General features: G+C 44.2%; 1 protein-coding gene across 1 annotated transcript; it reads left to right on the forward strand.

Annotated features, from left to right (window-relative positions):
- The first annotated feature begins 913 nt into the window (after nucleotides 1–913).
- LOC308458208 (fructose-1,6-bisphosphatase 1-like) lies at nucleotides 914–17,914 on the forward strand. Its single transcript, XM_080973062.1, has 7 exons — nucleotides 914–1,188; nucleotides 4,309–4,471; nucleotides 6,555–6,647; nucleotides 9,148–9,288; nucleotides 12,522–12,659; nucleotides 13,712–13,831; nucleotides 17,546–17,914. Exons 1-7 carry the CDS (start codon nucleotides 1,019–1,021, stop codon nucleotides 17,735–17,737), a joined length of 1,017 nt encoding a protein of 338 aa, XP_080829188.1. The 5' UTR covers nucleotides 914–1,018; the 3' UTR covers nucleotides 17,738–17,914.
- The last annotated feature ends 6,358 nt before the right edge of the window (nucleotides 17,915–24,272 follow it).

Genomic DNA, 24,272 nt, shown 5'->3' on the forward strand with positions numbered 1-24,272 from the left:
AATGGATTTCCACAGCGCCATCTGGCGTCACAGTGTTATATCGCATACAAAACGCTTTTTCTTTACCGATCTACAGGTGAAACTCGAAAAATTAGAATATCATGGAAAAGTTCATTTATTTCAGTAATTCAACTTAAAAGGTGAAACTAATATATGAGATAGACTCACGACATGCAAAGCGAGATATGTCAAGCCTTTATTTGTTATAATTGTGATGATTACGGGGTACAGCTAATGAAAACCCCAAATTACGGTAACAATCTCAGAAAATTAGAATATTGTGAAAAGGTAGCTGAGTCCACTAGGATGCAGAAGCTACCAGCCGACTCAAACGTTGTTGCACCTGAAGAATAAGGCGGGAATACATGACGCTCCAGAGGCTGTAACATTCTGAAGCCCCTACGAATCCTACTTAATTTTCTTACCACTCTTTTTATTTCTATTTTCGCCTTTGCAGGGCTTGAACGAAGTCCCCAAGAGGATCCCTATGCCAAGTTCCGCCTAAACTGCCACTTATTATCACGAGGACAAGGAAGTTCCCCGCCCAGCGCTAAGCAAACAGAAGGCGGCAAAAAAGACGCCCAGCGCCGCAGCAGAGAGCCAACCTCCGGCTCTCCCTCCCCACCGCCTCGTCGACCACTTCCCCGGCCCGCCTTCCTCTTCTCTGGTTCCCGCTTCTCCTTTCCCCCTCCTCCGCCTCTCCCTTCCACGCGAGCGCGGCTGCGGCTTCGCCCCGTTCCAGCATCTCCAACAGCGTCGGAGTGGTCCAGCTATGGAACGTTGCAACACCTGGATACACAAGGAGGTGCCTAAGTTTCTTCCCCCGCCCCTGCACCGCCCCCACCCCGCCCCCTGGCAGGATTGGTCCGTTGAGCGAGGGAAGGTCGACGCCTCTTTCCTTCCACCCATTTTTCCCGCCCCGGAGTGGTAGATAGTTCCGGGCTCCAGAGAAAGCTGTCGTCTCCAGAGCGCAGCTACAGCAACTCTCTCGCCGCCGCTGTTTTCAGTGTCAGTCACCATGACGGACCGATCCACCTTCGACACGAACGTGACCACCCTGACTCGGTTCGTGATGGAGGAAGGCAGGAAAGCCCGGGGCACCGGGGAGCTCACGCAGCTCCTGAACTCGCTGTGCACGGCTGTCAAGGCCATCTCCACCGCCGTGCGAAAGGCGGGCATCGCTAACCTGTGAGTCTGCCGAGTACCATTCTCCGCAAGGAGAAGCATCCTTCGCCTTGAATTCGCCCGTCGCTGCTCCTCCCTAAGCGGGGAGAGGCGCTTTGGTTTGCCTTTCTCAGTCCCCCCACCCCAGATCTTCCGTCAAGTGTCCCGGGTCAGCAGCCCAGGGCCCTAGCGCAGGAGAAGGCGTGGTTCCCTTGGGTGTTGTACTCCAACGCCCATAAGCCTGATCAGCATGATCAATAGGTAAAAATGATGAGAGCTGTAGTCCAGGAAAGTCTGGAGGGCCACAAAACCGCAGGAAACCCCTTCCCGGAGTCTAGTGGCAAATCCCCCCCCCCCCCAATAACCTGGAAGTGGTCTTTCCCTATATTATATTTTCTTGACATCACCTCTTTCCTGAGGTTTCTGCTTGGGACTCTGAAGCAGTCCGTGATCCACCAAGATGCCAGCAAATGTTGTCTTTGCTTGAGAAAGAGATCAGCCTTGAGTCCAGGGCCCAAATATCTGTGTGGGCCGGGTGCTCTCTGTATACTCCCTGGGTGGTATTCAACTAGGGTTTTCGTAGAGTAGACCTGTTGACATTAATGAGCTTGCTTAGTCGTGTTCATTAATTTTAATAGGTCTAAAAGGTCAAGGGCCATTAGGTCCAGTCACGGACGACTCCGGGGTTGCGGCGCTCATCTCGCTTTATTGGCCAAGGGAGCCGGCGTACAGCTTCTGGGTCATGATTAAGTCGCTTCTGGTGAACCAGAGCAGCGCACGGAAACGCCGTTTACCTTCCCGCCAGAGCGGTGCCTATTTATCTACTTGCACTTTGACGTGCTTTCGAACTGCTAGGTTGGCAGGAGCAGGGACTGAGCAACGGGAGCTCACCCCGTCGTGGGGATTCGAACCGCGACCTTCTGATCGGCAAGTCCTAGGCTCTGTGGTTTAACCCACAGCGCCACCCACGTCCCTCTTTAATAGGTCTACTCCTGAGTAAAACTTAAGTTGAATACCCACTCTTATCTTTATCTGGGTCTCTCTAGGGCCCAGTCCAGTGTTTATGATGCCATTTGCCTTCAAAATCTCCTTAAATTAGCATCTATCAACTCCCAAGCCCTAATTTTCTACCGTCCTGGGTTCCTTTCTTTCTATCACATACTTCATCTTGGCAATGAAGTTTCATTTGCTAACTATCTAATACCATATCCCTATTTACGACATGCACTAGGATATTTCACATCCTGTCTAATGGAAATCTTGCGGCTGCATTTTAATCTGGTGGTGTATGCCAGCATGAAGGTTACTTCACATGATGCACTATTTCTTCATAACCTGTATGCACAACGTAACGTAAGAGCAGCTCTGCTGGATCAGATCACAGGTCTGCCTAGTCCAGCATCCTGTTTTCAAAGTGGTCAACCAAATGTCTATGGGAAACCCGCAAAGTTGACATCTAGGCTCTCCCCTTCTGTTCCCCAGCCAACTAGTATTGAGAGGCATACAGTCATAATGACCAGAAGTCACCAACAATCTATGATTTTTTAATCTCATTTTAAAGCTGTTGGCGTTGGTGGCTTACTCCTGTTTAGTTTTTCCCTCTCCATGGAAACATAAATTAATGAACTGAACATAAATTAAACTGGATATAAAAGTTAGTTGACAGTATTTCAGAGCACTACAGGAAAGAGGAAAAGCACCCTTGCTTAGGAAGGTTTGGTTTAGTCCCATATTTCTCCGTCTTTTGGAACACAATATAAATGCATTTTTTCCCTCCCTTCCTAAAACCGAAGAAAGCCTCGAAGTACAGATCTCACAATGAAACCTGAGCGCGACTGCCATTTTACTATGTTTACTCTTTAATGAGCAAGTCATGATGAAAGTGCAACCTGTTGTAATTCCATCTCCATGGAAAGAGGAAGCACAGAGACACTGATGTTGTCACTCTCCATGTGTACATCTGTTTGCACATATTTCGTTAAAACTCTTTATCAGGCGGTTATGTTGGTCTTTCCTCAATTGCAATATATAGCTAATTTAAAGCAAAGTTGAACAGTAGCTGTTTATGGTGCTATTGATACACTGACTCTCTTATCTGCATTATTGTTAATGTGTTACTCAGACAACATTTCAGTGGTATTTCTTACTACGTGGTCCTGGGTAGTATTCACATTTTATCTATGTGATTTTATTATGGCATGAATTCATTACAATTATATGATATTAAACATTTAAAATACAAGGTTACATAAGCAAAACAGTAGCATTAAAAGAATTTCAGGGAAATACAGAAGCAAGCTTTAGCCTTTGCCCCATTTGATTATAATCTGGACAGCTTTGTTGCATTGGAGCAAGGTAATATTTACAGTTCAAGGTACGCTTTTTTTCATATCTGAGTGCTTGCTTCAATCACACATGAGTTCCCTTGCTCAATTCAGCCTTGAAATGGCTTTAAAGGACAACAAAGATCAAATAATTAGTTTGTCTCCTGTTTGAAAAAAATATGTATATATTTGGCAGTTTAAAAATAAGCCATTTTAAGTCCCATTTATTTCAGATGGAAGTTAACCATGAATTAAAGTCTTGTTGGTTCAAATCAGTGAGATTTAAAAGTGCTTAACGGGTTGGATCGCATTGGGTGGAGACTGCTAGGTGTTGACTCTCTTCAGGCAATTCTCTTTCAGGGAGTGGAAATAACACTATTGGCATCTTTTGCAGCTATTTTTTAATTTGTTAAATTAAAATGCAGTTGTCAGCATTTTCTGAAGAAATGTAAGAGAACTTACTAGTGTATTAAGATTTTAAGAATTAAAATGAAAATTAAGAAGGGTGGTGTGATCTCTTTTGAGAGTTACAAAAGAAACGTCAGTTTGGAAATATATATATATGAATAAGTCAAGATACTTGTCTATGTGTTTCTTGCCTACCTGTCTCAATATAGAACTCTTAACTAATTATTGAAAGAAAGGGTGCAACCCTCACTGAGGATAACAAGACCTGATGGTACCAAATTATTTGGGGATCTGTGTGAGATATCTAAATCATATTTGATACAAGAGTGGCTGGGACATGTGCCCTACTTATTTAAACACACACACACACACACACAAATCTTTTACTGGTCATCTGTTCTTCCCTGTTCAGATATGGAATTGCTGGTTCTACCAATGTCACAGGAGACCAAGTCAAGAAACTGGATGTCCTTTCCAATGACATGGTGATCAACATGCTGAAGTCATCTTTCACAACTTGTGTGATTGTCTCTGAAGAAAACAAAGATGCCCTTATAGTGGAAGAAGATAAACAAGTCAGTACCTCTCAAAACTATCCTGATGCTTGCTTTCCCGCTGGCATTGAGCAACAGCTGTCTCTTCAAACATGTAAAAATTAACCTAAGATACAGAAACAGGACAAAGAGCAGTGCCCTTCTGAGGTCAGAAAAACGTAAGCAGGCTCTGCTCTGTTGCCTGTGGTGCTAGACATTATGAGGGAAAACGCTCCCTTCTTGTGTTGATAAATGGTAGGGAGGGCATTGGTGGGGAGAATTGGTAGGCAAAAGGGGTGCGTATAAGCCTTTCAGTGCCTGTTGATTCTCCCAAGTTTTTCAAAGCTGGAAGTGAGCCCAACTGCAGGAAAAACAGCCAGGAAAAGGCATTTTGCAGAAGATAATTGATGAGCGGAGAGAGTAAATACCCTTTCCATCCACCTGTTTCTCCATGCTAAGCCCTGTCCAGTCTCTGATTCCCATTATCTTGTCAAATGTAGGATTGGTATTCCATGTTTCCTGATAACTCCTGTCAGGGCTAAACTAGATGATGTCCACTCTAAACTCTTACTCCCTGTTGCCTGAGCTACAGTAAATTCATTAATTTGCATTATATGAGGAAGTTTTGAAGAAGGTATGTTGAAGCAAGTCTGCTTATCAGCACCCAGCCCCACCGGGATGGACCTGACTTCAACTTCCTTTGATGGGACCAAATACAAGACTGGTTTTCCTTGCCGTCTTCTATATGCCAGCATGGACTCTTCAGCAAACACATAACACTATATGTAAAATCACTAGTTGCTTGAGATAGTCAAAAAGTATCTTGTTACTGATGCAGGAGGCACACATTTCCTGGGAGGATAGAAGTGGCAGGGCCACACCCCACAACTGCTGCACAGCAGGGCCTGAGGTCCTCCCCATGTTACTGGACTACAACTCCCATCGGCCCTGACCAGTGACCATGCATGCCTGGGGCTGTTGGGAGTTGGAGTCCAGCAGAAATCAGTACGTACAGGCTAAAGCTCCTCTGTTGGCTAGCAAGGCCGATCCTACACCTTTATAACTGTTGATATATGCTGTTGTTGTACTGTGTATTTTGGGTCTATGGACCGCAATAAAGCTGTGCATGTGTTACTAATGTGTGTAAGGGACTGGGAGTGCAGCACTGTGAAGCTGGCATGGGCAATGCCCTTGAATGCCTGATAAGATGGTGGGTAGATTTGGGAGAGTGTGATGGTAGCAGAAAAAAGCAGAGGGAGGAAGACAAGGAGCACGAGATGTTGGTAAGTGCACAGTAATGAGAGAAGGAACAAGGAGAGAATCTCTGCCCCAGCGAAGCCACAACGGCTGGGGCTGATGGGATTTGGAACTGAGCAACATATTGGTGGCACCACTTTGGCTATCCCTGCCATCAACAGTTTTCATCAGATTAACAAAAGTTTAAGTAATCAGTTTTGTACAACAGCCCTTCCCTGTTGGCCTAGGGTGTGGTTGTTCATTTGTGATTGGCTATGGTGAACTTTGTTTTCATGTGTGAGTGGGGTGGGTGGGTGTTTTTGAATCAGGTTAGCCATATTGATTTGTATGCTGTCAATCTTGTCGTTGTCTTGTTGGGCTGTGTATGTGATAAAGGGGAGCCATACCGGGCTGAAGGCATCTTCTTCCAAGAGAACCTGCACAAGCGACGCTGACACAAAACCCCACACATACATTGAGTAAAATAGAAACATGCCACCTGACTCCACCCCCACTCACCCTTTTCCACCTCTTTCCCCCTTTTCTTCCTAATGTAACACCAATGTCTCAGCAAATTAAACTGATCTGTAGAAAATGTAACTTGAAAAAAGAGACATTGCACATACTTTTGTAAACCAAGAAACTTTTAATTAAAAATACGTTTAAAAAAAAAAAGGCTGTGGGTACCTAACGCATATTTAACACGATTCTCCTTTCTCACTTAATCCTCAATCTACATAAGAGCCATGGGCAATTGAGCCATCATTAGTGTGAAAGTTGCCTAAAATCACCCTCAAAAGCATTATTCAGTTGGAGTATTTTAGCACTGAAACAAGCACTATACGTATCTAGTTTATTTTAAGAATATTTGAATGTTTCTATCTTCTAGGGCAAATACATAGTCTGCATGGATCCACTTGATGGCTCATCTAACATTGACTGCCTTGTTTCTATTGGGACCATTTTTGCTATCTACAGAAAGGTAGGATATATTTAATGGTTGCTTACGCAAGTAGTGAGGTAATAGGAGTAATGAAGAAAATACACTGCTTTGAGGACTGGGTTTCTTCTTATATTAATATTGAACATTTTACATTCTCAGTGTCAGTCAGTAGGGACAAGGGTTAACTGAACAGAGTGAATGTTCTGTGTGAAACAAAAATAAAATTATATCAGATTTTCTTTTGTTGAAGTGGATTGGGGTTAGCTGGTTTAATGGAATCTGTTCCATGGGTTTTAGCGGTGTAAACTGACTTTTCACACAGGGAAATGATCTTGCAGCATAACCTGCAAACTTGCTATGTAATCCTCAAAGCACTTGTGTTTGTAAGAGTTCTGTTAACTGCAGAGAGGATATTACTTGCACCTTATTTTGACAGGCAGTTAAACTGTTTAAAGAGACCTGAAGTTCTGGATTAACATGTTGTTAAATAAGCAAGCTGATTGTGTTTAAGGCACACACCCCGTTTTAATTGTTTAGCTTCTAGAATAGGATGTCTTTGAATCATATACTCTGGAACTTAAAACCTAACCTCAGCCAAACAGCAAAATAAGATAGTGCATTGACAGCCAGGTCTTATCTATTTTATGCTCATTTACTATATAAGGGTCAAAAGGAGCTTCCAGTGGCCTATCCAGCTCAGTGCTGTCATTCTTGACTCTCAAATATCCCTCCATTACAACTTTGGCGTGTATACAATTGGCTTAATAATTCATGTAACTTTTCCATTTTCACTCGCATCTGGGTATGCCAATCAGGGATGCACTTGGAGCCGAAATTGGAAGGTGGATAATGTGGGCAGGAGTCTCTACCTTTTGTTGGGGACACCTTACTCTTGTAAAAAACAGTTGTGAGTACAGTCATAGGTAAAGGTAAAGGGACCCCTGACCATTAGGTCCAGTAGTGACCGATTCTGGGGTTGTGGCGCTCATCTCGCTTTACTGGCCGAGGGAGCCGGCGTACAGCTTCCGGGTCATGTGGCCAGCATGACTAAGCCGCTTCTGGCAAACCAGAGCAGCACATGGAAACGCCGTTTACCTTCCCGCCGGAGCGGTACCTATTTATCTACTTGCACTTTGACGTGCTTTCAAACTGCTAGGTTGGCAGGAGCAGGGACCGAGCAATGGGAGCTCACCCCGTCGTGGGGATTCGAACCGTCGACCTTCTGATCAGCAAACCCTAGGCTCTGTGGTTTAACCCACAGCGCCACCCGCGTCCCTGAGTACAGTCATACCTCGGGATAAATGTACTTCAAGTTAAGTATTTTTGGGTTGCGCTCTGCGGCGATCCGGAAATAACGGGGCGCACGCACATGCACAGATGGTCAAAATGACGTCACATGCGCGGAAGCGGCGACCTGCGCACACACAGACGGATCCTATTCGCATCCCAAGGTACCACTGTACAACATACCACCTCCAAGCTCCAGAACTCTAAAAGGGAAAGGGGAGGGAATCGGGCTTTGTGTCACATGTTCCCTGAATCCAGTGCCCACCTCCAGAGATTCTGAGACAGAATGCTTGTGGACATGGCAGCTGCAAGCAGCATGACTTTTAAACCCACAAGCAGGGCCATACGTGAGGCTGACAGTCACGTGATTCCTTACTCAACCTAATTTGAAAAGATAAACAGTCACACAAACCAATAATGAAGTTGTTTGCTAGCCAAGCAGAAGTCTTAATGAGATACTTCAGATTAATAGTTTGCTACAGTGATGAGGAAAGGGACGCGGGTGGCGCTGTGGGCTAACCACAGAGCCTAGGACTTGCCGATCAGAAGGTCGGCTGTCCGAATCCCCGCGATGGGGTGAGCTCCCATTGCTCAGTCCCTGCTCCTGCCCACCTAGCAGTTCGAAAGCACTTCAAAGTGCAAGTAGATAAATAGGTACCGCTCCGGCGGGAAGGTAAACGGCGTTTCCGTGCACTGCTCTGGTTCGCCAGAAGCGGCTTAGTCCTGCTGGCCACATGACCCGGAAGCTGTATGCCAGCTCCCTCGGCCAATAAAGCGAGATGAGCGCCGCAACCCCAGAGTCGGCCACGACTGGACCTAATGGTCAGGGGTCCCTTTACCTTTACCTTACAGTGATGAGGAAAGGCAAGTGTCCCACAGAGCCCTTACTCCTCTCCAGCACTAAATGGAGCCGTTAAACTTGTGCCAGCGTCATAGAATTCTGTTTTAGCTCCTGACATTGATTCTTCCTCTTTCTTTAACCATCTCCATATTTGATGCTTCATGGGAAGAGAACAACAGCTTAAAGTTAAAAGCTTTTAATGTCCAGATTTTAAGGTTCTCGGGGAAAGGGTCATAGCTCAAGTGGTAGAGCAGTTTCTCTGCATGCAGATCCCGGGTTCGGTCCCCAGAATCTCCACACAGAGCTGGGAATAACGGCTGTCTGAAACACTGGGAAGCCCCTGCCAAAGCTCAATGGACCAATGGCCTTTCTCTGCATGAAGCAGCTTCCTGTGTTCTTCTCTTATTCAAGGCTTCTCCTGGTGCACCGTCTGAGAAAGATGCTCTGCAGCCTGGGCGCAACCTTGTGGCATCTGGTTATGCCCTCTATGGCAGTGCCACCATGCTTGTTCTAGCTCTTGAATGTGGTGTCAACTGTTTCATGCTTGATCCGGTAAGGAGTGCTGTTATGGCCTATGAAAATATTATTGTTTGTTGTCATGCTTTTTTAAAAAAACATTTTAATCATTTTATACAAATGGGAATTTTCAAATATTTTTATCATTTTATACAAATGGGAAATGAGTTTATTCTAAGGGAAATTAATAGAGCTTATTCCACCGTAAAAATGTCAAGTGAAGTAATACTTTTTAAGGACTAAAACATGCATCTGTGCATCAAACAAATGGAGGGGTTGCAAATACTTGGAATCTTTCAATCCCTATTTTCTTTTAAGTAAAATGAAAATTAAAAAATACAGGGTTGTTGTAGGACAAACAAGATAAAAATTGTACAGAATTTTCAACATAATAATTGGAAGCAGTTGGTGTCTCTAAAACACAAGTTGCTAACCAGTGGTCCTCCAGATGTAGGATTCAAACTCCCATCAGTCACAGCCACCATAGCAAATGGTCAGAGATGATGGAAGTCATAGGCCAACAACATCTGGAGGACCAAAGATTACCCAACTCTCCTCTAGAAAAGAACAACAATTTTATTATTTGTACCCTGCCCATCTGATTGGGTTTCCCCAACCACTCTGGGCAGCTTCCAGCAAAATATAATAAAACGTCAAACATTAAAAACTTCCCAATACAGGGGTGCTACATATCCTCTTCGCCCTGCCAAGTCACTCCCACCATTGCTCATCTCTATTCATGCAGAGCTCCTTCAGTCTCTTCTACTTCAGCACTATCCATGGATAGCTGTCAACCAGGATAGCTAGACATTCCATATTCAGATGTTATATCATTCAGCCTGGACACTGAGATCCAGCACCGAGGGCCTTCTGGTGCGAGAAGTGAAGCTACAGGGAACCAGGCAGGGGGCCTTCTTGGTAGTGGCACCCACTCTGTGGAGCATGTCACAGAGATGAGTAACTATATAACCTTTAGAAGGCAGCCCTGTATAGGTAAAGGTAAAGGGACCCCTGACCGTTAAGTTCAGTCACGAACGACTCTGGCGTTGCGGTGCTCATCTCGCTTTATTGGCCGTGGGAGCCGGTGTGCAGCTTCCGGGTCATGTGGCCAGCATGACTAAGCCACTTCTGGTGAACCAGAGCAGCGCACGGAAATGCCGTTTACCTTCCCGCCGGAGCGGTACCTATTTATCTACTTGCACTTTGACGTGCTTTCGAACTGCTAGGTTGGCAGGAGCAGGGACCGAGCAACGGGCGCTCACCCCGTCACAGGGGATTCTGATCAGCAAGTCCTAGGTTATGTGGTTTAACCCACAGCGCCACCCGTGTCCCTCGCCCTGTATAGGGAAGCTTTTTAATGTTTAATGTTTTGTTATGTTTTTATATATGCTGGAAGCCACCCAGAGTGGCTGGGGCAACCCAGTCAGATGGGGGGGGGGGTACAATTATTATTTTAAAGCTCTGAAGAGCAGATAGGAAGAACAAGGTGCCAGCCAGCCTGTTACTTGCAGGTGCCAGTAGGGGGCCCTGGATTCCATCACAGTGGCCTACTGAGTGCAAACCAAGTGTACACTTTGTGTGCAGCTTTATTAAAGAGCTGGTGCTTGCACTGTCTTGGTTCCTTAAAATATCCCAAACTTGAACTGCTCTCATAAGGACAAAAAGAAGGGGGAAAGAGTTGACTAATTCCCTACCCCCAATTATCCAATATAAGCTTTGCATGTCCTGCAGGTTGTTTAATAAGACACAGCAGCATAGAAAACAGAGGTCATTATCCCCACAGAATGCAAGCGATTCTGAAAAGTGATTATGCATCATATTCGAATTAAGACTTCCAGGAAATTTAAACCCTTTTGGTACATGAAGGCTGCCTTTCGTTTTAGCACTAGTGTGTAGGATGGCTAATCATGATGCTCCAGGTGTTGCTGGACTCGCCTCCCATCATTCCTGCTAATTGGCCACGTGAGATTGGGCAGATGTGAGATGGAACCCAACAACCTCTGGAGAGCCACTGGCTAACCACACATTTAAGGAGCTTGGAATTTAAGGCAGCATGTTGCCCTCAGCCTTGTTTTGAAATGGCTACTATCTTCTGTTCATCTACATCTCAACAAAACCATGTTAACAGATGTTCTTGTACACTTTCAGATTGCATCTGATGTCTTAAAGAGTAAGTGGGGTGTTTACGTGTGTGTGTGTGTGTGTGTGTGTGTGTGTCAGAAAAAGAGGCACCTTAAACACCCTAGAATCTTTTCATCTTTGTGCTTCTACGATAGAAAGCATGTTTCAACATAGCTGATGCCATGCAGCTTCAATTAAAATTGCTTTCTAGATGAAGCAAGGTTGCATAGCCTTGCTTGGGTTTTTCTATGTTTGTTCAGTTTAAAATGAGTTTATTTTCTATTGTTAGAGCCCGGCATTCTCCAATATGTATATCTCAAGTAGTTGCATGTCCTTTGCTTTATTTTTGTTTCTTTTTTAGCAGCTAGACTGTTAAGTTCTATGTATGTAGTAGCATTTTTTCTTCAAACAACTGTGAAGAAATGACAGTGTGGTCATTGCCTACAAATGGTTTCATGAGCATTCTAGTTTCAACAGGGCAAGATTGATAAAGGCTGCTGCAAACTCTTTTGAGGCCTTGTCCTAGTTAACAGGATATTGGAAAAGGTATTCCTAAGTGCCTGATGTTTCCCACCCCAAAATTTATATACTGCTTTTATCAGAAAGGAACACAAGGCAGTTTACAAGAGAAAACAAAATTAAACAATATAGCATACAAAATGGATAAAACATCAAAATCCATAAAACCAGTTTCCGCTCTACGCACACAAATTCCACATTCGCTAACTAACCTGTAGTTCAAGTCAACCTGTGCATATTCACCAACCTTGCAACACACACACCTCTCGCGCTCAACAATTACAGATCCCAACAGTCCATTCTACAACCCTGGCAGCCTAACATGCTAAGAGACAAAAAGCAAATTTAATCTGTGACTCCACCAAACCCAGTTAAAACCTCACGCTCCTTCACATAGGGCTCTCGTTAATACCTTCACAAGGGAATTGCAGTGAACTGGATGCACTTGGTAAATATGCTCTGGCTGGTCCTCATTTGTAGACATGCACTAATTTGCCTGTGTTAACTTGTCCGACACTGATTCACATGGCGGTATTTTTTGTTTTGCCTTGTAAATGACGAATGCAATTTACTCAGGAATAAAGTGTATGCTGTACAAATGATAAGGCTTGCTTTTTTTCTTATGCTAGGCCATTGGGGAATTCATTTTGGTCAACAGGGATGTAAAAATAAAGAAAAAGGGAAATATCTTCAGCCTCAACGAGGGATATGCTGCATACTTTGACCCTGCTGTCACAGAATATCTCAAGAATAAGAAATTTCCACAGGTAAGCTTTCACATCCTGCAAAGAAATTTGCTGTCCAGATATTCCAGAAGACAACATTTCTTTTAGTCCATATATATTTGCTTTATATAACTTCACAGTGAGTGGGACCCTCACTTGTGCGTTGGGTCAAAAGCACCTTTCTCCAACAAAACAGGCTCCTCTGGATCCAACCCAATCTTTTTTGTACAAAGCTTAGAAACAATTTTGTGGGTGCAAAGTGAACCCATGGATGTAGCCATTGTGTCATGTCCAGAGACCCCTAAGACTTGGTTCACACATTAGAAGTTTCCTGGTGTGAAAACTCTTCTTAGGGAAATGGATGGGAAGGTGTGTGAATTGTTACCTGCACACAGTACTCAGTTTCACACCGTTTATAAGTACAGTGGTACTTTGGTTGTTGAACAGCTTGGCTCCCAAACAAATCAGCTCCCGAACGCTGCAAACCTGGAAGTAAGTGTTCCCGTTTGCGAACATTTTTCGGAAGCCAAATGTCTGACTTCTGCGGCTTCCGATTGAGCGCAGGTAGCTCCTGCAGCCAATCGGAAGCCGCACCTTGTTTTTTGAACGGTTCTGGGAGTCGAACAAACTCCCAGAATGGCTTAAGTTTGACAACCAAGTTACCACTTGTACTGTCTGGGAATTTCTGATGGGCAGTAGTAAACACAATACCATAGGCACATGAGTGATCATTGCACAGACTGACTGGCTTGCTTTTCCTACAGCTTAGGAACGTTGTAATTTGTTGCAGTCTGCACAGATGGTGTGCTTCAGCATTTACTGATTCCTTGTCTTCTTGTGTGACTTAGAGGCATGACTGACATTTGCATGGCTGGCTTCCCTATAGTGAGCCTAGTGATGGCCTGGGCAAAAGGGCTTCTTCCATTTATTGGGAATACCTCCTGTCCTTCCCATTGGATGCTACAGCACCCAACCAGGAAGCTGCCATCTGGACCCAGCCAGGGACAGAGGCAGCTGCTATCCATTTCGCATCAGTCTGGGGAATGTAGAACTTCAGAACACTTATACAATATTTCACCAATCTTCTCTTCTAGGATGGTAGCGCTCCCTATGGCAGCAGATACATAGGTTCCATGGTTGCTGATGTGCACCGTACCCTGGTCTATGGAGGAATCTTCCTATATCCAGCCAATTCAAAGAGCCCCAAGGGAAAGGTAACATAGCTAGCACATGCTTAATTTTTTACAAGAATTCATCATGTGATGCTTCTATTGTCTTCATGTTTTACAACTGAATGTCCTTCTAAACTACATGTTTAGTTATCAAAGTCTGGGCACTCTGCTCAAGGTCATAGAAAGGCACTGTTATATTTAACAAAAGGCAGGGAGAACTCATGCTTTCCCTTTGTAAGTTGAGCGGTAGGACTATCCATCGTCATTTGGTTTCCCCCGGTACGCATCTGGCTTCTCTGCTATGCAAGGTAGGACACAATTGAGCAGCGCTGTGATGGTGTAACGTCCAAGGAACTGGGTGATGCTCCCAACCAAAAGTGTAGGGAGTTCTGGGGGAAGTGAACTGCTCTGAGACCTCCAGGTAGAGGCTGGTATAGAAATTAAATAAATAAATTAAAAGTGCACCTGGACAAAAAGTAAATAGTAAGGGGCTCATCACATAAGTAGAGCACCCATTCTAAAAGGCACAAAATGGGGCTCGGTGGATCATTATGTTGCCCTTTTCCAGGCAAGGATTTACTGAAATAAGTGGTAGGTAAAATGTCATCAATCCTTGGGAAAAATCTCTGCCTCTTTGTGTGCTTGATCAGGGGCTCCTGAATGAAATACGCTTGGGCTAGGCTGTTATCTATAAGCACCAGCTGGATTACTTTCCCCTTTCTAATTAGGTTAATACTGGTTGCAATACTTTTTGGCACCACTCCTTTAGGCGCTCAGCTTTATTTCTCTCACACACCCTGTCCCAAATCGCCTGTGACATACAGAGCTTTCCCTGTCCCCTGGGTTCGGGGAACTTAAAAGCTAAAATTTTATGAGCTTACAACTTGAAACTGGGGCTAAACTAGATATGACACACTAGATACATGAATAGGGGTATCCTATTGGGGGGAGCGTTCTTGTTTTCATTTGCTAGTATGATATATACATATTTGTTTTTTTATATTGTAAACCACCCTGTGATCCTTGGATGTACCAGGTTTCCTGCAGGAATTTAAAAAAACAAAATTTAAAAATTAAAGTGCTTATAGTGCCCCTCCCCCCGGTGTTAAACCTACTCTGCAATCAGTAAACTAGCACAGCAGGGAGTGAACTGGAATCTTTGTCCTGATGTGCTAGTTCTTTTAGTTTTGCAGGAAACTTGGTACATGAGAGAATAAATTAAAAATGGCACCCCCTGCCTGCAACCTGAAGTGGTACAGTCCACACCACCGTTCAGGATTGTACCACTTCATTCTGGATAAACTAAAACTGGGAAATTTGGGAAAGACTATGTATCTGACATATGAGACCGCAGCAAGACTAAACTGCTTAATTGTTGAATTGCCAGTTTTGATATCTAGTATCATTACAGTGGTACCTCGGCTTAAGTACTTAATTCCTTCCGGAGGTCCGTTCTTAACCTGAAATTGTTCTTAACCTGAAGCACCACTTTAGCTAATGGGGCCTCCTGTTGCTGCTGCGCCGCCAGAGCACGATTTCTGTTCTCATCCTGAAGCAAAGTTCTTAACCCTAGTTAATATTTCTGGGTTAGCGGAGTCTGTAACCTGAAGTGTCTGTAACCCGAGGTACCACTGTATAAGGAGTAGAATATCCTGCTCCACAAAAGAGCAACCATTGAGTTGCATTCAGTTTTCACAGGTTTTTCTAACATGGCATTCAAGTTTAATCTCAGACTTCCAACAATTGAGAAGAAAGTGCAGTGGTTTCTACGGCAAACTCTTTCCCAACTCTTAACTGGGCAAGGGAAGGACCTGTGTTTATTGAGCCAAAAACTAATCTGAACTACAATTCAATGCTTGCTCCAGCCTGTGGATAAGAGGCAGTTACTCATTTACACAGAATGTCACAAACAGGACCTTTTCCTCTACTTATGAGCAAAGCAGTACTACTTCTGTTAATAGGCTTTGTCCTCTTGCATAGTTTGGTTGACCAGCTGTGCATTTACCTGTGTACCTTTCCCACAAAAACTCACGCTGATATACATCATTCCCACCCTTCTCTCCACTCTCCCAACCCAATTTTTATCCTTATAATATCCCTGTGAATTCAGTTAGCCTGAGAGATAGTGACTAAATAAATATCATCCAGTGAACCTCATGGCTGAGTGAGGACTCTAACCTGGCTCTCTCTGCAGTTCTGATCCAACCAACTAACTCAGAAATATGGAAGTTATGGCCCATAATCCCTGACCTTTGGCCATGCTGTGCCGTCAACAAGTCCGTCAAGAACTGGCTGCAGCTTCTCCATTCCTGCTGTAACTTCAGCCCTTCCAACTGACCCGATATTACAAAAGCAGTCCTGGTTTCTGACTTGATCCCAGAATGTCCCGTGTTTCCCTTATCCTCCATGTCTCAGGGGACAATTAAAAGTGGTGAGTGCAAGTGCAGAAACGGAAAATAAAATCCCTGCACCAAATGAAGAAAATGGTGACGCTGGCATACAAAGCCTTTCCTATAATTTCGAAGGAAAAGGTCACCAGTCCACTTTAAAAGTCTTTCATCGCAATGCTTCTGCAGCCAGACATTTCTTAGGAAACACGGGGAGTGTCGAATCCTTTATTGCAAATGGAGTCTGACACTGTCTACTCAGAAGGAAGCCCCACTGTATTCAATGGAGCTTACTCCCAGGTAACTGGGTCAAGACTGGGCAGCCTTACACGGCCATCTGAAGCATTTTGACTCAGAACTAAGTCCCACTGAGTTCCATAGGATTTACTCTCTTGTATGTTCCTAATCATAGGGAGGCGGGTGGCGCTGTGAGTTAAACCACAGAGCCTAGGTCTTGCCAATCAGAAGGTCGGCGGTTCAAATCCCTGCGACGGGGTTTGCTCCTGTTGCTCGGTCCCTGCTCCTGCCAACCTAGCAGTTCGAAAGCACGTCAAAGTGCAAGTAGATAAATAGGTACTGCTCCGGCGGGAAGGTAAACGGCGTTTCCGTGCGCTGCTCTGGTTCGCCAGAAGCGGCTTAGTCCTGCTGGCCACATGACCCGGAAACTGTACGCCAGCTCCCTCGGCCAATAAAGCGAGATGAGCGCCACAACCCCAGAGTCTGTCACGACTGGACCTAATGGTCAGGGGTCCCTTTACCTTTATGTTCCTAATCATTCTCACAGTTTTTATTATTTATTATTATCATCATCATCATCATCCCACCTTTTTCCTTGACAGGGACTCAAGGCAGCTTATCGCTAAAATTTTGTATCATTCCCTTTATCTGTGGAAGGTGTTGTACATGATCCCTTCCCTTACATTTTTTCTTTACACCAGTCCTGTGACAGGTGAGGCAGAGAGGTTGCAATTGGCTTAAGGTGACTGATGTTGATGTGTCTGTGTGTGCGCGGTGAAATCAAACATGGGAGAAGCTTCCAGATGTAGAATAGGATGTCCCTATACTCATCGGAGAAATGTTGGAGGGGATGTAACTATGATATCACACTGCCTCTCTAAGCATAAACATGGAATGAAAACCTCAGTTTCCTACCTGCACCAATACTGCCATTAGAAGCATGCTTGTTGGGGAGCAATCCCCTTTAGACACAATGGAACTTATTTCTGAGTAATCATGTGGACATTTGCAATGTAGAAAACCTGTGCAGAGAGCACTATACAACTGTAGCACACTCTTCTTGTGAGTATAGCATTTGGCTCAAGTGCAGTGCTGATGCTTGATCTGTTATTTTTAACATATGTATTTCCAGTTGAGGCTCCTCTATGAATGCAACCCCATGGCTTTTATCATCGAGAAGGCTGGAGGTCTTGCAACAACAGGCAAGGAGGCTGTCTTGGACATAGTGCCTGAAAACATTCACCAGCGTGTGCCTATTGTCTTGGGGTCTCCAGACGATGTACAGGAATACCTAGCCATGGTCAAGAAGCATTCAGCTAAATGAGGAGAGGGCGGCTGCATCTGCCATTGGAATGCCTTTCAACTGGACCAAAGACCATAACTGTGCAAAACTACGGACTGAAGCAAATTTATAGTATGCAAAAGAGCCATTACTTCATTATGCATAAAAAGCAAACTCAATGCGTTTTGCTGTGCCATTAAAAACAAATCTAAAAAGCTATTTCATTTGTAACTTACACAATCCACATAAATAGTAGAAGGCTTGCAATTTCAGGGCAGATCAGAGGGATACATGAGTAGTCTGAAAAAACTAGAATGTTTATGATGTGAGTGATGGGTTAATCCAGAACATGGGCGGAAACTGTTATAGCCTCTCTTTATTTCAGCTCACATACAGCACAGTTAACAGTGGTCATCTCCAGCTTTGGGAGAACAAGCACAGGATTATACAGCTACAGCTAAAGTCACATCCCACCCTTAGGCAACTGGGATAGAGCTACCCTATTCTGTACGACCAATAATTTCAATTGCCCTAAACACTGGTTCAGGTTACACCTAACACAAAGCCAAACCATGGCTTAGTGTGACCATGTGGATTCCTGGATGAAGGATCATGGCTGCACACACGTTCTTCATTTAGGGCAGCAATTGCCAAAGCGAGGTAATAAGACAGAGGATACTGTGTCATGAAATATCTATGGTCGATATTACTCCTAGTTCGATAGTTGGAATTTAGTGGTAGATCCCAAATGAAAAAGTTGATTCATCTGTTTAATTGGATATGTCAGCCACAGCTACAATTCAGTTCCATTTCTATATTAGCCAAAGGCCATAAACAGAATATAGTACACAATGGAAAACAATAAAACCCTAGTCATACAAATGATCATAAAACAAGTTAACTAATGTAGTTTTCATTCCAGCAGTTGTGGCAGTTCACAATTTAAGGCTCAACAGCATGAGAGTTAGATAAATGTGTTAAATGGTGAATTGCATTCGTTGTTGATATCTAGACTTTGTCCAGACCACTGGTCTGTACAGTTTCTTCCAACTGCATGATCACATCAAGATTCCTCTTTTGTGCTGTGATCTGATCAGTGTGCGTAGGTGCAGGTAACTGAAAGCTACTTCAAACTCACACACATACTAAATCAGTTAAACCAGAAGACGGGTAGCTCTAGATATGCAGTGATGCCCACAAAACAATAGAAGAAATGGAGAAATATGTTAATCTCTACAAGCCACACAGAAATCAGCACACATTTTAGTTTCTCTGCTTTCTGTAGAGAGGAAAGCATAAGAAACTCATCCTCAAAGGAAATTTCAAAACAAATGATCACCTAGAGCAGCATTTACCACACCGGTTACTGTCCTTCCAAGTGACTAAAGAACTTTGGCATTTGGTGAAAGGTCAGTGTCTCTCATTACAGATGGTGTCAGTAACACGGACGACTTGCATCTGCATTCACTTGGAAGAAAATAGCATCTCGTAGGAGCTGCTTTAGCCCATTGGATAACAGAAATAAGTAATGACTTGTATTCTATACAGGTGGAATACAGTATATAAATCCAATATATGCATCAAAGAGAGAGACCCCCAACCTCCATGGGTTCCCGGTGTCCCACATTCTCTGGGGCTCCTCCATTTCTGCAGTACAGCAATGCCACCCCCATGTATGTATGTATGAACATGGGTGTGCCTCAATGTGAATGAGAAGAATGTGGGCCAGTGGTAAAGGGAACTTCATGTGTGACTAGGCATTAAGGAAGAACTGGGCCATGTTTTCAAAGCCCACTCTTCTCTGGCCTTAGGAAAGAATAATAGAATTGAACGATGTTAAGCAATTTTCATTCTTAATATATTTTCCATAGCATTTTCATGAAGTAAATAATTGGAAGGCTGCAAACAGAAAATGGACCTTATCAGAAAATTGCATTTATGGACCAGTCTTAAAACTCAGTAGGCCCTCAGCTTCTCATTGCTGACTACACAAAGGCACCACCCAAATGCTGGTAGATACAATGGTGCAAATATGAGACAAGGATGGAGTCTTAATCCATATTCTATTTAACTGTTCCATAGAGTTTAGTGTGTTGTAATAAGTTCCTTGAGAACTGCAGGATTTGACTGCACATTAAACCGCCAATCTAAATCATAATAATCTGCAACAAACAGGAATTACTTCTAAGTAAACATAAAATATGGCTGAAAAATGTTCTAGTTGGGAAATGCCAAACTTATTGCCACTCTTCTATAGTGTATGCCAACATACATACAAGGTAAGCATCTTTAATATGATTTCTTCTTTAGAGATTCTTACAATTCAGCTTTGCAAGCCGCTACACCAAGGTACCCCCAAGCTTTTAAAGACTTTATGGTGTGCTTTGGTCACATTAACTGGAAGACGATTCTTACCATGGGTGACAAAATAAATTGAATCACTCACTTTGCGGAGTTCAAGCGCCACCAGATTGGAATCAACACAGAAATGGGTGTCCAGTTTGTAACATCATTGCTACCATTCTACAATAATGCTGTTTTGTTAAAAAGATACTTCAGTGTCCTAAGAGAAGGGGAACAGAAACCATAATGAAGAGCAAGAGCACTCCAGGATCTACAAGTAGATCCTCCTTAGGTGCTTTTGGATATTGCTAAATCATCACAGGCACAACTTTCCTCTTGCCGAGCTAAAATTAGAATTGCTTTGGGCCAGTTTCAAGACTCTGGGAAAGCTCTTCATTTGCCATCCTGCCCTTCTTACACAGCTACTGCCGACTTCATTCTCAGGCTGATGCTTTAATCCTGCCCTGGATATTCTATTCATTTTGCTAGCCAATGAAACAAGGCAAAACACACGCAACGCATTTTATTTGGTTCATTTAATTTATATCCTGATTTTCAGTACCAAAATATACATGTAAAAGCAGAACGCAATTCTGTAAATCAGTGGTGGGCAACCCATCAGTCCACAAGACAAATTAGACCCACCAGCCCAGTCCATTTTGGCTGAACCACACCCACCTTTTCTGCACTTGACATCACAGTGTTATGAGGGGTTTTTTTGCAGAGGAGTAGGCTGTGTGTGAGATAGTTAGAAGGCCAAAGCCTGAGTTTAGAGTTGAAGGTTGCAGTGATCGGGGCCAGAAGCAGCAGCAAGCTGGAAAGTCAGAGCAATGCTTGAGAGCAATGTTTGTGGTCTATTTGAATCCAAGGCTGTGGCTATGGAAGAAGCAATACCTTTTTGAGATGTAGGCTCTGGTTGTAAAGGTAAAGGACCCCTGACAGTTAAGTGCAGTTGCGAATGACTCTGGGGTTGTGGCACTCATCTCGCTTTACTGGCCGAGGGAGCCAGCGTTGGTCTGCAGACAGTTTTTCAGGGTCATGTGGCCAACATGACTAAGCCACTTCTGGTGAAACCAGAGCAACGCATGGAAACGCCATTTACCTTCCTGCCAGAGTGGTACCTATTTCTCTACTTGCACTGGCGTGCTTTCAAACTGCTAGGTTGGCAGGAGCTGGGACTGAGCAACGGGAGCTCACCCCATTGCGGGGATTTGAACCGCCGACCTTCTGATCGGCAAGCCCTAGGCTCAGTGGTTTAGACCACAGCACCACCCCCACTCTGTTTGTACATATGTGTAAATAAACCATAAACCATAAAGACATCACAGATTCCACCGTGCCTCATTCAAAAAGGAAACACAAACTCTGGGTGACGACCTGGAACCTCACACTGCTCTGTGAAACAATATAATTCCAGGCACAGGAAAGTTCAAACTGGAACAATTCAAAAAGGAACTCAACCCATAGCTGCAATTGCTTTGTAGCTGTGGCTCAAATTTGGCACTTACTGAATTTGACACCTCACAGACAGGTGCCTAATGTGCCACTTTAGATAATACAGGTTGTGTTATCATTATATATTTCATATATAACATTTCATGAGTGGGAAAGTAGCTAACCCTCTGTGGTTCACTCTGGCAGACAGAGTTGTCCAGGTGTCACTCACCAGTTGTCATAAGATTCTTCCTTTGCAGGCTGAACTTTAATTCAGTGCTTCAAGCTGCAGCTTGAAGTTTCAGTCATGCGATGTCACATGGCCCAAAAGAGGGTTAGCCACTTCTGGATGTAGCCTTCAAACCTAATGACTCACTGCAAACAAACAATACTGGGGTAAGGGATAACAGAACATTAGTATGATGCGCTCCAATTATCAGACTCCAACCCTAATTCTGACACCCACCTTTTCTACCAACTGCAGTTTCCAAATTGTCTTTAAAGACACACCCACATAAATGTATTATGGTAGTGCAGTTTACTTGCAGGATATAAGTAGGGCATGAGTAACTGAGGCCAGGTTGATTTTATCCAGGAAAGAGACCAAGTCATCCAGGCAGCTGATAAACCAGCCAAACTAGTTGGTGAGCATGTGATTGGCAATGGTCTTATTGGCAATAAATGCCACATGTATTCTGTGGACAGATCGTCCTCGTTGACGTAGCTAACTTGCATCACATACACTGCTTATCAGGTAAAGATGTGGGTGGCGCTGAGTGGGGTCACTCAGAGGAGAAGATGGTGAAATGCAAACAGGGGACACAGAAAGGGCTGAACTCCTCAATGCCTTCTTTGCCTCAGTCTTCTCCGATAAAGAAAACAATGCCCGACCTGAAGAATTTGGAGCAAATGATTCAGCAAAGGAAACACAGCCCAGAATAACTAAGGAGATAGTACAAGAATACTTGGCTAGTTTAGATGTATTCAAGTCTCCAGGGCCAGATGAACTGCATCCAAGAGTATTAAAAGAACTGGCAGATGTGATCTCAGAACCACTGGCAGTCATCTTTGAGAATTCCTGGAGAACAGGCGAAGTCCCGGCAGACTGGAGGAGGGCAAATGTTGTCCCTATTTTCAAAAAGGGGAAAAGAGGGGACCCAAATAATTACCGCCCAGTCAGTGTGACATCAATACCAGGGAAGATTCTGGAGCAGATCATTAAGCAAACAGTCTGTGAGCACCTAGAAAGGAATGCTGTGATCACCAATAGTCAGCATGGATTTCTGAAAAATAAGTCATGTCAGACTAACCTGATCTCGTTTTTTGACAGAATTACAAGCCTGGTAGATGAAGGGAACGCAGTGGATGTAGCCTACCTTGATTTCAGCAAGGCATTTGACAAAGTGCCCCATGATATTCTTGTAAAGAAGCTGGTAAAATGCGGTCTTGACTATGCTACCACTCAGTGGATTTGTAACTGGCTGACTGACCAAACCCAAAGGGTGCTCATCAATGGTTCCCCTTCATCCTGGAGAAGAGTGACTAGTGGGGTGCCACAGGGTTCTGTCTTGGGCCCGGTCTTATTCAACATCTTTATCAACGACTTGGATGATGGACTCAAGGGCATCCTGATCAAATTTGCAGATGACACCAAACTGGGAGGGGTGGCTAACACCCCAGAGGACAGGATCACACTTCAAAACGACCTTGACAGATTAGAGAACTGGGCAAAAACAAACAAGATGAATTTTAACAGGGAGAAATGTAAAGTACTGCACTTGGGCAAAAAAAATGAGAGGCACAAATACAAGATGGGTGACACCTGGCTTGAGAGCCAGTACATGTGAAAAGGATCTAGGAGTCTTGGTTGACCACAAACTTGACATGAGCCAACAGTCTGACGCGGCAGCTAAAAAAGCCAATGCAATTCTGGGCTGCATCAATAGGAGTATAGCATCTAGATCAAGGGAAGTAATAGTGCCACTGTATTCTGCTCTGGTCAGACCTCACCTGGAGTACTGTGTCCAGTTCTGGGCACCACAGTTCAAGAAGGACACTGACAAACTGGAACGTGTCCAGAGGAGGGCAACCAAAATGGTCAAAGGCCTGGAAACGATGCCTTATGAGGAACGGCTAAGGGAGCTGGGCATGTTTAGCCTGGAGAAGAGGAGGTTAAGGGGCCATGTTCAAATATATAAAAGGATGTCACATAGAGGAGGGAGAAAGGTTGTTTTCTGCTGCTCCAGAGAAGCGGACACGGAGCAATGGATCCAAACTACAAGAAAGAAGATTCCACCTAAACATTAGGAAGAACTTCCTGACAGTAAGAGCTGTTCGACAGTGGAATTTGCTGCCAAGGAGTGTGGTGGAGTCTCCTTCTTTGGAGGTCTTTAAGCAGAGGCTTGACAACCATATGTCAGGAGTGCTCTGATGGTGTTTCCTGCTTGGCAGGGGGTTGGACTCGATGGCCCTTGTGGTCTCTTCCAACTCTATGATTCTATGATTCTATGAAACCACTGAGCCTCTTGGGCTTGCCAATCAGAAGGCTGGTGGTTCGAATCCCTGCGGTGGGGTGAGCTCCTGTGGCTCTGTCCCAACTCCTGCCAACCTAGCAGTTTGAAAGCACGCCAGTGCAAGTAGATAAATAGGTACTGCTGCAGCAGGAAGCTAAACAGCGTTTCTGTGTGCTCTGGTTTTTGTCATGGTGTTCCGTTGCGTCAGAGGCGGTTTAGTCATGCTAGCCACATGACCTGGAAAGCTGTCTGTGGATAAACACTGGCTCCCTCGGCCTGAAAGCGAG

The sequence above is a fragment of the Podarcis pityusensis genome (genome assembly GCF_964106645.2).
Source record: "Podarcis pityusensis genome assembly, chromosome: 11".
Classification (NCBI taxonomy): domain Eukaryota; kingdom Metazoa; phylum Chordata; class Lepidosauria; order Squamata; family Lacertidae; genus Podarcis; species Podarcis pityusensis.

What these genes read in the sequence shown, in the direction of transcription:
- LOC308458208 (XM_080973062.1), top strand. Translation starts at nt 1,019, where the DNA reads ATGACGGACCGATCCACCTTCGACACGAACGTGACCACCCTGACTCGG. An exon ending in AAGGCGGGCATCGCTAACCT is followed by an intron (nt 1,189 to 4,308) that starts GTGAGTCTGCCG and finishes TTCCCTGTTCAG; the next exon opens with ATATGGAATTGCTGGTTCTA. An exon ending in AGAATAAGAAATTTCCACAG is followed by an intron (nt 12,660 to 13,711) that starts GTAAGCTTTCAC and finishes CTTCTCTTCTAG; the next exon opens with GATGGTAGCGCTCCCTATGG.